The sequence below is a fragment of the Microtus ochrogaster genome, linkage group LG4, assembly GCF_000317375.1.
Source record: "Microtus ochrogaster isolate Prairie Vole_2 linkage group LG4, MicOch1.0, whole genome shotgun sequence".
NCBI classification, from domain to species: Eukaryota; Metazoa; Chordata; class Mammalia; order Rodentia; family Cricetidae; genus Microtus; species Microtus ochrogaster.
This window is the reverse complement of record NC_022030.1, coordinates 14128172-14140371: the sequence shown is the minus strand read 5'-3', so window position 1 is coordinate 14140371 and position 12200 is coordinate 14128172. Positions and strand designations below refer to the sequence as shown.

Sequence of the window (12200 nt, the reverse complement as noted above, 5' to 3'; positions counted from 1 at the left end):
GATTTATTTCCCTGAAACAGTTCATTTACCCTGCAGAGAATTAGACAGGAGTGAGCTAAACCATCAATACAGACTGTGCTGGTTAGTTTTAAGTATCAATTTGACACAGTAAAAAAATCTGTGTGGAAAGCATTTCAATGAGGTCAACTTGTGGGAGTGTCTCTACAACACTGTCTTGATTACATTAAGATATGGGAAGACCAGCCTAAAGTGGGTAGCATCATTCCCTTGACTTGGGTTTCGAACCACTTAACAGTAAAGAGAGAGAGATGAGCAGTAAGCATGCTTGCATTAACACATCTCTCTCTGATGCACTGTTTCAAGTTCTTTGACATCCCATCCCTGAAATGATGACCTGGAACCTGGAACTGTGATCTAAATTAAACACTTTCTTCCTCCAAGTTCCTTTTTATCAGGGTGTCGTATCACAGCAACAGAAAGAGAAGCAATGCACAGACTGAGAGCAATCACAAAAGAAAGCACCAGCTTTCACGTACTTTAAGATGCTAGATCATGAAACCTCAACCTTTTGTAGCCTTAATTAGATGCCTGTAGCTTTCCTGAAGATGTTTTATTAACAATAGTGCTATTGGGCTTGAATTTTATATTAGAAAAATCTAAAAGATTTAAAATAACATTATTTCACTACGTTAAAAAACATATCTGTGAAAAATTGTTTAACCATTCCATGTTCTGCATGAAGTTGTATTGCATTGCTAAAATAACAAAGATGGTTCTAGATCCTTCAGAGGAACCTGGACCCATGAACTCAGTCTGTGTGTGATGTAACAAAGCGCAAAGATGGAAGATGAGGGAAACAAAGGGTGATGGGCAGACAGCAGTGACCAACGTGAATGTGTGTTTCCTAGTTCTGCCATAATCCTTCTCTGAACACTCATTATTCAGAACATAGGAACACCCAGGCTGTCCCTTCCACGACACTTCCATGTGGACAGAGGCTGCGATCGGTCTCTGTGCTGGTGTCTTAGGTACAAGCATGCAGAAGGAATACGATGAGCATCGGTTAGAAGGGAAAGGGAAAAGCAGAAGCGGCCATTCAGATTTCATTGAGCCATGGCGTGTTTCCATTTCCCTCTAGCAGTGAGCACGTCCTAGGGCCCTTGAGGTTCTAACAGCTGACAAGTCGAAGCTGCATGTACACACACAGTAAGTAAAGATTTCCTTTGATAGGAAAAATGAGAACACAGAGAAAAGGGGCACACACACACACAGAGAGAGAGAGAGAGAGAGAGAGAGAGAGAGAGAGAGAGAGAGAGAGAGAGAGAGGCGGAGAGAGAGAAGAGAGAAGGCTGCTTGGCAAAAAACCTGGAAGGGACTCACTTTAGGAAATCACTTGACTCTGCTGTAGCTCAGCTGTACGGAGACTTTTCAAATGATTACAGAAGGTTGTGTTCTGTAAGATGTACAGAGAGGTATTAAGGCGCAAATAGAATGTGCATCATCCTCCATAGAATCATGTGCTTGGATACTGGGTCATCAGCTGATGGCGCCCTTTAGGAGAATGTCTAGAAGCTTTGGGACATGCAATCCAGAGGCAGAAATTGGAGCATTCTAGGACAGTTCTACTTCAGACCCAAGCTCCTGTTAACGCACTTGGAAACTTAAATGGAGGAACCGCCTCCGTCAGACTGTTATGTGGTCATACCTGTGGGGGATTTTATTAATTGCTATCTGATGTAAGAGGACTCCATCTGCTGCCCATCCTTGGCAGGTAGGCCCGGGTTGTACAATGAAGGTAGCCGAGCAAGCCAGAGGAAGCCAGCCAGTAAGTAGCACGCTTCCTTGGTCTCTGCCTCAGTGCCTGCCTCCAGGGTCCTGCCTTGAGTTCTCGCTCTGGCTTGCCATGATGGATGGTAGACTGTAATCTGCAAGCCCTTTTCGTACCCAAGTTGCTTTGGGTCCGTGTCTTATCATGGCAACTGAGAAGGGATCTAGGACAACCTGTTTATTCATCTGCTGAGATAGAAGCAAGCTGCTTAAGCTACCACTGCCATGGGCAGAAACCGCTACTTCCATTATGAATATTGCCATACCTTCCCTGCCGTGAAACTGAGCAGCGAAACAAATCCTTCCCCTGATGAGTCACAGTCAAGAAAATGACTAGACAACAAGTAACATATTCCTTTAAATTATGCCGTAATTGTACTAATGCGTAATGATTATGCTCGAATTCTAATCGCGTGCACTCATATTAATGTAAATTAATATTAATCATACCCCTCTGCGCCATATGTATAATTACATCATTTTAATAATTACTCTTGGTTGTTGGGAAAGAAAGCAGCTTTTGACAGAACACATGTAATTGAGTAAAATGATATACTGCCCGATGCATGTCGCTTTTTTAAAAACTCTTGTCATTCATGTTATTCCATTCGGAATCATTCTGCAGAGGAGGTAGGAGTACTCACATGGTTTGAGTGTTTGTGTTCCTCTAAAACCAGCGTGTCGAGGTCCTAATTCAAAGCTATAGTAGCAGGAGATATAGTCTTTGAGAGGTGAGTAGATCATGAGGGAGGAAGCTTCAAGCGTGGAATTCAGCCTCTTATGAAGGAGCTCTTTCCACCATGTAAGGATGGAGATAGATACTTTCTGAACCAGACGTTGGTCCCCACCAGTCATCAAATCCCCTATGCCCATCCCATTGGTATGGAGAGTGCAGACTGAATAAAGTCGGCTAACGTTTTCAGAGTCACCCAGGATGGCAGTGCCAAAGCCAGTTCTGAAGGGAACATATTCGCCTTTCAGCTCAAGGCGCTTTCTCTACCATCACCCCAGAAACAATGTCTGCTCACAGCTCTCACCCACACTACCACACATATAAACAGCCAGCTGCTACCCCTTAACCCACCCCAGTGCACCCTGAACCCCATGTCAACACAGAGGCCCAGAAGGCTGTCTACCTAGCCCACTGCTATCCTCACATCAAGGAGGAATCAACGCACCTCTAATTTCACCCCCATTTACAATGCCTAGCAAATGGCGCAACCTAAAGAGAAAACATGGAAGAATCAGACTTTTAGCCTTAATTTCCTCTCTTAAGTTTTTCCTTTGTGTATAATTCACATGGGGCAAAGCTTGACGTGATATCAGTTGATAGACCACACTTTCTACCTCTGCTCTCTTCAAATCTACACATCCTTTCCCTCCTACCCCTGCCCACTCCCCAGCTTGGTGCTGGGGGATTGAACCAGGAGCCTCATGAATACTAGGTGAGAACTCGACCACTGAGCAACATCTTCAGCCCTTTCTTCTCCTACTCAGTCCATGATCTTGCTTTTCATTTCATTAGCAACCCCTTCACGTTTCCAAGTCCAGCAAACGACTCCTATCCATGCCTACATAGTTAATGTATTTTGCTATTATGGTGGTTCAACTCCCTGCCTTCCCACCCAAGACCAACTCCCCAGTAGTTCAATGGGCCCTATCTGGTCATTTTTCCCACAGCCATTCTCCACAACATCCTTGGTTTTTCTCTGCTCTCCAGAGTCATTTCCATCAGTGCAGAGTAGTCTCCGTGTTTATAAAACTATTACAGGATCGCAGTCCCCAGAGCTCCCCCCTTCAGACTCTGTCCTTCCTTGTACAATCTTCTCAAATAAATGTCTGTACTTCTGCTTATATTCTCTCTAGATTTTCCTCTAATCATGCTTCAGATTCCATCACGTCCCTAAACTCCTTCCTGTTCGAGGCAACAGGAGAGCCTTCAGGGTGTCTGACTTGTCCTCTTCCTAATCTCTCAGCAGTATTATGTCCTTGTATCCACAATACCCTCAGTACAGTACTTTGCTTGGTGTTCTAGATTCTGCTTTCCCTGGGTTCTTCTGTGCTCCATCTCAATCTCAACTTCTTGACCTGTAAAATTTGGGTTCCTTGCTGCTCACTTTTTACACTCCAGTTTTCTCTCTGTGATCACTTCCTAGGAGGCTTGATCCAACCCTGACCTGATCTCTGCATTACAATTTTTTTTTCTCTAGCTCTGATCTTTCCCCTAACTTCAAGTTTGCATACCCAACGTCCTACTGAGCATGGATAACAGCTAAGGTCTTGATGTTCCTGCCCTGGCTGCTCCTTCAATCATTTTTCCCATTGTCTAAATGATACTTCTGCTTTCCTTCTCCTTAGTCCAAACACTTTGGCCCCAGGACATGCCTGAGTCTTTTCCTTTCAATTCCTACATTCCAGGCAGCCACCTATCCTGTTTTTTCTCTTTCTAAATGTATTTAGAAACCAGCTACTCTTCATTCCTTTTACTCTTATGACATCTCAGTCAAGAACTGGGTTTTCAGTTATTTGTTCATTTTTGTTCTGATTTATTAATTTTTATTTTATATGTGTATGTGCATATGTGCATATAAACCACATGCACACCTGGTGTCCATGAAGGACAGATGGAATTGGATTCCCTGAAACTGGAGCTAAGTTATGGATGGTTGTGAGCATCCATGTGTGTGATAATAACCAAGCCTGAGTAAGCAAGTGCTCCTAACCACTGGGCAATCTTTCCAGCATCTTCATGTATTCATTTTCGTGGTTCTAGGGGATGAATCAGGAGCCTTGCACGTGATGGAAACATTCCACTACTGAGTGACACTCCCAGCTACAAGAACTTGGTTGTTACTCAGCACTGACTCATCAGTGACGAGAATAGTACCCAGTGTGTATCTGTCACTCATAAACACTTGCAGAGGGATGGGAGCTGACATTGTTATCAGCATCACTGTCAGCATTATCTTGATCATGTCAATGCCTGGGACTAAAGAGTTAAGGCAGAGTAATTCATGAAGTTCTATAAGACAGAGTGCAATGGGCTCTAAAGCTAGGCAACACCACCAAGAGTCACCAAGCAAGAGAACAGGATTGGGTGGGAGGGCTCACTGTTGGGCCATGGCCAAGGTTCCGTGAGGATAATAACTTCCTATATAAGAACTGAGTTATAGTCAAAACTAGCAAGACACGGTCACAAGCAAGAGTTACTGCACACACAGAGCACTAAATATTGTTAGAAAACCGTGGTGTGACTTGATTTCCTTACCAACACCTGAACCGCAGAAAGGGAATCATCATTACACAGAAGAAAGCTGGGACAAAACAAGGAGAGTTGAACATGATAGTGCACACCTTTAATCCCAGCACTCAGGAGGCAGAGGCAGGAGGATCTCTGTGAGTTTGGGGATGGCCTGGTCTACAGAGTGAATTCCAGGACTTCAGAGAGATTTTATCTCAAGCAAACAACTAAAAGGGGGGGGGGAGCTCTGATTTTTATAGAGTTACTAATTTAAACTCCACTATTGTTGTTGCTCAATAGACCAACATCTGTCTTTCTATTTCAGAGCTATCTCCCCATCGTGTTCTCTCTTCACTGAAAAAGTAATTTTATTCACTTATCACAAGGGTCAGAATGAAATAAAATTCAAGGTCCTATCAATGTGTTAGAACATCTTATTAAATAGATGGTATCTTGCACCAGGAAGGCATATATTAGTATTCATTTGTTATGGGAACAGACGCATAATATGGTATTAAAATGTACAGACTTTGAATGGGAATCCATACTGCATATGAGTAGGGGAACTACAACAGAACTGAATGATATGCAATATATGAGAAAATAATATAAAAGGATATAAATAAATTAACAGAACTTGGACTAGGTGAAGATGTTTAGAAATCTAAGGGCTGAGGGAAATGTCAGATGACATTAAAGGATTAATAGTACATTCATCAAAATAAGAGCACAAGCCTGCATAGAGATGGATGTCTGTCCAGAAGAAAATCTGATTTAAAGAGAGATGGACATTTAGGGAAATAAAAGATAAGATGATTTTTATTTCACACTGCGGTCTTCATTTGATACAGAACTGAAACCTGCCCTACAGTTTTTCTCTACTTTTATTTCCATTGACAAGATGAAAATAAGACTGGGCAAACTGGGCAAGTGCTCTACCGTGAAGCTAAAGTCTTAGGACTACTTTGTAACTTTATGTATGTATTTAATCATTTACCTGAGACGGGGGTCTCAGTATGTCACCTTTGCTGGCCTCAGACTCACAGAGGCCCACCGGTTTCTGCCTTCTGAGAGTTGGAAACAAAGGCATCCCACCAGCCCGCTCTACTTTTTAATTCTTTCTGACAGCATGACTTTGGCACTTATAGTTAAGTCACAGTCAGGTGCAGCATCAAGCACTTCCCTGCAATTTCAGCACTTGGAGGCTGAAACAAGGATCAATACAGGGTCCAGATTACCTTAGGTTACTTGGTGAGTCTGAGGCCAGCCTGGGCGACAAAGCAAGACCCTGTCTTTAAAATGCATGCATGGATGGATGCATGCATGCATCCATACATACATAAAAATAAAGGATAATATGTAGTTTGAAGTTTTTTTCTAATATACTGATACCCAAAGAAATTTATTAGATGGATAAGGTCCATGATGAACTAAAAACAATATTCTGCTTTGGATAGCTGCACTATGAAAATTTTCAGTTAAATATGAACAAACCATGAAACATGAAAGAAATGGAAGCAAAGAATATAATTAAATAAAATGCCCAAATATCAACAAGCAAAAGACAAAGAGGGTTGGAAAGCTGTGGTAATTAGTTTATACTTTCCTTTTTTCTAGGATTTCATTCTATTTGCTTACCAAGATTGAATTTAGAATAAATAAGAAGACTGTAAGAGACAGGCCCCTTACCTTGCAGTGGTCATACTGGAGCTGCAAGGCAGGAACGTCCCCTCCAATGGGCATCTGTTTCTTCAGCTCTTCATCTTTCATATTGAGCCATTTGATCAGTTCCTCGAGAGATGCCAGCAACCTGTTCCACTTCTCAGCACTGGCCTCCAAATGGGCCCTGTTGACAGACAAGGAAGGCCATGTGAGGAAGCGTCAGCTGCCAGTTACAATGAAAAAACACACTCCTGTGGCCTAACCATCCGGTGTGATCAAACAGTTCTCACTTCCAAAGAAAGGCAGACTGACTCTTGGCACAGGGAACATGCCCTGTGAGAAACAGTCATATCAACAAAGCTATACTATCCACGCTGTGTCTGTGATACACTAAATTACAAGCCAGGTTCTGATAGTTCCCAATATAAAGATTCAAAGAGCTTTTCTCATTTCATCTAAATATATAATGAGAGGAAGGAGACAGATGGAACACACATAAAACATTTCGAGCCTGTTTGGTGGTTCATGTCTTTAAATCCAGCACTCAGGAGACAGACAAGGAGATTTCGGCAAATTCAAGACCAGTCTGGTTGACACAGATAATGTAATCTAGGCAATCCAAGGATAAACTGTGAGGCCTTGTTTCAAAAGTGGGAAGAAAAGGAAGAAAGAAAGAAAAATTGAAAAAGATAAAAAGGCAGATCCTTACTACATTTTATGATTAAAATAATATTTGCTTAAACCTTTTTTAAAGTTTATTAATTTTTATCTCTAAATGGAAAAAAAAAGACTTTTTCTTTGAGGAAAAGGGGATCATTAGCTCTCAGTTTTTCTTACAATCAAGTAAATTTTTAGAAGGAAGACATTAGAAATACTTCCGATTTCTAGTTGGAATTTCTAATTGCGAACTGTTGAAAGCAGTGAGTGACTTGCGGAGAGCTGAAAGAAAATGCCCCCAAAGAGAGTGGCACTATTAGGAGGTGTAGCTTTGTTGGAGTAGGTATGGCCTTGTAGGTGGAAGTGTCATTATGGGAACAGGCTTTGAGGTCTCCTCTGCTCAAACTATGCTCAGTGTGGTAGACAGTTCACTTCCTGTTGCCTGCAGATCAAGATCTAGAACTCTCAGGTCCTTCTCCAGCACAATGTCTGCCTGTATGCAGCCATGTCCCGCCATGATGATAATGGACTAAACCTCTGAACTCTAAGCCTCTCCAGTGAAATGTTTTTCTTTATTAGTGTTACCATGGTCCTGGTGTCTCTTCACAGTAATAGAAACCTTAACTGAGACATCACTATTTAGCCAGGGCACTACTTGGCTTTAGCCTGACTATAATCCTATGCCAAATGGCCATGTGAACAAAGAATAAGTAGGCAGAAGTCACTGACCACAGTATTTTATACACTTATTTTTGTACTTATGTATATATGCATGTATACACACATGCATGGACATATGTTTATATGTTAAGAATTAATCTGGGGACCTTGTACATGCTAGGTACTCTTTTGCATATGTGCATATACATTCTGACTTAATGGTGACATCTTGTTTTATTAATTATTTCCCTTTTGAACACAGCCATCAATTTATAACCAAGGATGATTTTAGAAAATATTTGGTTTCAGTTCTAGTAGACTGAAATCCTTGGAGGACATCAGTATTAATCAGAGAACAAATTCTTCCTTGTTCTTGTTAAGCTCCTGGAAGAGCCCACCTATGTAGCCCGGAACCCATAGAAGGGACGGCTTTAAAAACATGGACTATTTAGAGCAGCGATTCTCAGCCTTCCTAATGCTGCGACCTTCCTCATCTTGTGTTCCTCATCTTATGTTAGCCCCCAAGCATAAAATTATTTATGTTGTTACTTCATAACTGCAATTTTGCTGCGGTTATGAATCATAATGTAAATACCTGTGTTTTCCAAAAGTCTTACGTGATCCCTAAGAAAAAGTCATTCAATGTCCCCCTCCCCGCCAGGGTCCATGACCCGTATGATGAGAACAGCTGATTTAGAGAAATTCCAGTCATCCAAGGAGTTGAACTTCTCAGTACTGCTGTACCCAGGTGGAGAGCCATGAATGTGGACTCAGTGCTATGCTGATGAGATGGACTTCCTGGCTTGTCTGTGATCAAGCTGGTTGAGAGGGTGAAGGTTGATGGAGAATTACATAGGCTCATTACACAACATCTTCCAAAGATGATGACTTACAAGGGTGGAGTGCATGTATATCTGACTTATGTGGGGAGCTCCAGCTCCCATTTAGACTCCACGTTCACTCAGCTCCAGTCCATTCAGACTCCATGCCCTCTAAGACCACTTTTCCCATGAGGTTGGCATTAGGATCCCTACCTCCATAAATCTGATCCTTTACCAAGGGCACGGAAGCAACCCAACAAGCTCATGCACTATGGTCACCTAGACCTCTCAAGGATTTCCTGCGCATATCTGAATCACTTGAGTCTCTGTCTCAAAGCTAACTGTTTTGTAATAGGTAACACAGCAAATATGACCTCATTGCTCACAGTTAGATGCCATTTCCAGCGGGGGACATTCGATGATATCTTGAGTCTTGGTTAAAAGTTAATCTAGCTCGTCTCTAGTTCACAATACGATAACCAGAGTCTACCATCCAAATATCCCAGGCCAGAGGAAAAGCTGGTGCTCCAGGTCCGCTTTAAAATACCATGAGCCCGCATTCACATAGTTCCTGCAAAGGGCAATTTTCCTTCAATCTATTCACAGCTGCATTGCCACCTGGCTAATAAAACTAACCACTCAAAGTTGAACGTTCAATGTCCCATTCCAAAAGGTTAGCTATAAAATACTGAAACATTTTTCAGTCATAAAGATGTCCAAAGCATTCTATAATTATTTCAAAACCGTATAGCTTAAATTTCATTTTAGTTTAGCTAGTTTAGTCTGGTGATGGATGGGTGGAGGGAGTGCTTGCCGTACAAGCATGAAAACTGGTCTTTGGATCCCCAGAATCCACACTGAAAAAGCCAGATAGTCGCGGTGGCTACCTCTATTACCAGCGAGGGGGTGGGTGGGGGAGTGGGCAAAGACAGCCAGCTACAGTAGCTGAAATCCTAAGCTCTGAGTTCAGCTGTATTCCCTGACTCGGTTAATAGAGAACAACAGTGGAAGACACCTGACTTCTGGCCTCCTTTGTACTTACACACATATGTATGCAGCCCCCCATCACACACACATACACACAACCCCCACACACACAAGAAAAATTTTCTTTTCTTTCTTTTACTCTTCTTTCTATTTCTTCCACAGACGCTAGGATTGATCTAATTTGATAAAACTGTGTTTTGACAAGATCCTGATTCTCCTTGAGTTCCAGCTTTTCTGCATAGCTTTTAATTTTGTGGGGGGGGGGGAATTTCCTGATAAACAAGTTTTTTGTTTTTTTTTGTTTTTTTTTTTTTTTGTCATAGAGCACAGCTAAGCGATTCCAATTATACTAATTGAAAGCCCTGTAGTCATTGGCTGCTAATGCAAAATACTTGTTGCCTTATACATTCTTGACAGGGCTGTCGCAATTGTTTCCCAACCGTTTTTAAATGCAAAAAGACAGCTGGAAATCAGGGGGCTCTATTCAACCAAGAAGTGCTGAATATCTCCTGGGTAAACCATGTATGTGCACATCCACCCTCTTACTCAGATCTGGTGCTGCATCTTCAGGGTCTGTAGTTTCATCATCAATCAGTAACTAAGCTACCTATCAAATGCTACACACTTCCTGAAGAGCACACACACGAATGTCTTTCTCCATGCGATGGACTCTTCAGCGCACAGAAATACTGGGATTGAGCATTGAGCATTATGGTGTTCAGGTATTCAGCCCCCTGAAGGATCATCTGCATAAATGAAGGCCATACTTCTTACAAGAGATGCTGAAATGGCTTTGAAATGAAAACGGAAGCAGCGATTCTGCGTGCTTCTCCGCACCTCTGCTTTCCCATAATAAACACTGAGCTCATCAGACAGAATCGCTGTCTGGCAAACCTGTTCTGCTTATTCTCCAGCACATTGCACCTCTGTGCTTAGCAGATTACTACCATTTGCCCAAGCGGGCACGGGCTTCCACAGTAGCCTTTGGTGTTCCTATTTCGTTTGGAGTTCTTTCATCTTGATGAAAGACCCATTGGCTTTTTCCTGGTCAGTGGGTTTAAAGCTTTGTAAGGACAAATTGTATGCTCATGTGTGACTTAGTTGTATTCTCTTACTGTAACTATAATTTGAATTGCCCCAACAGAGATAACACGTCATCCTCATGCTCTGGGCATTTTTGAGAACATTGCTTTACCTAACTCAGTGCCTGTAGGAATGTTTTTCTGTAGAGGACTTATCACGGTGTCTTACTTGCAGAAGTTCATCTTTTGGATATGTGACTCGTGCGGTGCAAGAGACCCTTTCATTGACTGCAGTATTAACCTTAATATCGCCAATGGATTCTGCTTCACACGGATACCCCTCAATATCACCAATGGATTCTACTTCACACGGATACCCCTTTCTAGATGAAATCTGGTTTTATAAAGCTCTTAGTTTTAAAACTTTTTATATGGCCAGCTATTCTAAAATAACATAAAGTCTTGCCAGACAAAAAAATCATTAAAAGTTTATTTTACCAATTGAGTCCAGTAGAAAAAAAAAAAACCACAGAGTGGAATGCACACTCCTATCTGTGTCAAATCACCAAAGTGATTTTCAAAGGAACTGCCATCAAACAAGCTATTATACACTTCTCCAGAACATAAGCATCAACAGAAACTAGCACATGGAGGGTCATAGGCTAAGAGATACCCGTGTGGGGACTAGGGACAGGAATGAGTTGAGTACTAGCTCAGCAAACATAAGGTCCTGATTTGATCACCAGCACCTCATAGACCAGGTGAGGTGGTATCTGCCTGGAATCCCAGCACTCAGGAGATAGAGGCAGGAGGATCAACAGTTCAAGATCATTCTCACCTACACAGTGAGTTCCAAGCCAACCTGGGACACATAAGACCCTGTCGAAAGGAAGGAAGAGAGGTAGGAAGAGAACAGGGGGAAAATGGTTTTCACTTATCAACATAAACCAATGTCCATGGAGCACGCTTTCAGTGTTATCCTGCTTCCAAAACAAAAAGGCAAACTGTCAACATTCTAAAGTCAAACTGGGAAAAATTCGAGTCCACAAAATACAAGCCCATGATGGGAAATCTGGCAGCCATTCTACCATGTACAGGACACAGAAGGCCTCAGGCAGCACTGGGAGAATGTGGACTTCCACCAAGAAAGACTTCGGTTAAACAGCCAGAGGAGGAAAAAGATAAATTGCTCATCTGTACTGCACACAAGTCAAAACACATTTGCACAGTTAATCTCCCAAAGTGTGTAAGGATCTTAGTGAAGAGGAGGCCAAGCCATATTACCTCCTGTAGTGTAATATTCATATACATATAGTGTAATATTCATATACATATATATTACACTATATATAGAGATAGATA

The 12200-nt window shown here is 41.9% G+C and overlaps 1 protein-coding gene across 6 annotated transcripts in view; it reads right to left on the bottom strand.

The window, feature by feature from the left end:
• Utrn (utrophin) overlaps nt 1-12200 on the bottom strand; it is a 521838-nt gene that overhangs the window by 148685 nt on the left and 360953 nt on the right. For all 6 annotated transcript variants that reach the window (XM_013351419.2, XM_026786362.1, XM_026786363.1 and 3 more), the window contains one exon: nt 6719-6875. In XM_013351419.2, coding sequence (XP_013206873.1) covers nt 6719-6875 — 157 coding nt within the window. The remainder of the gene's footprint in view (nt 1-6718; nt 6876-12200) is intronic.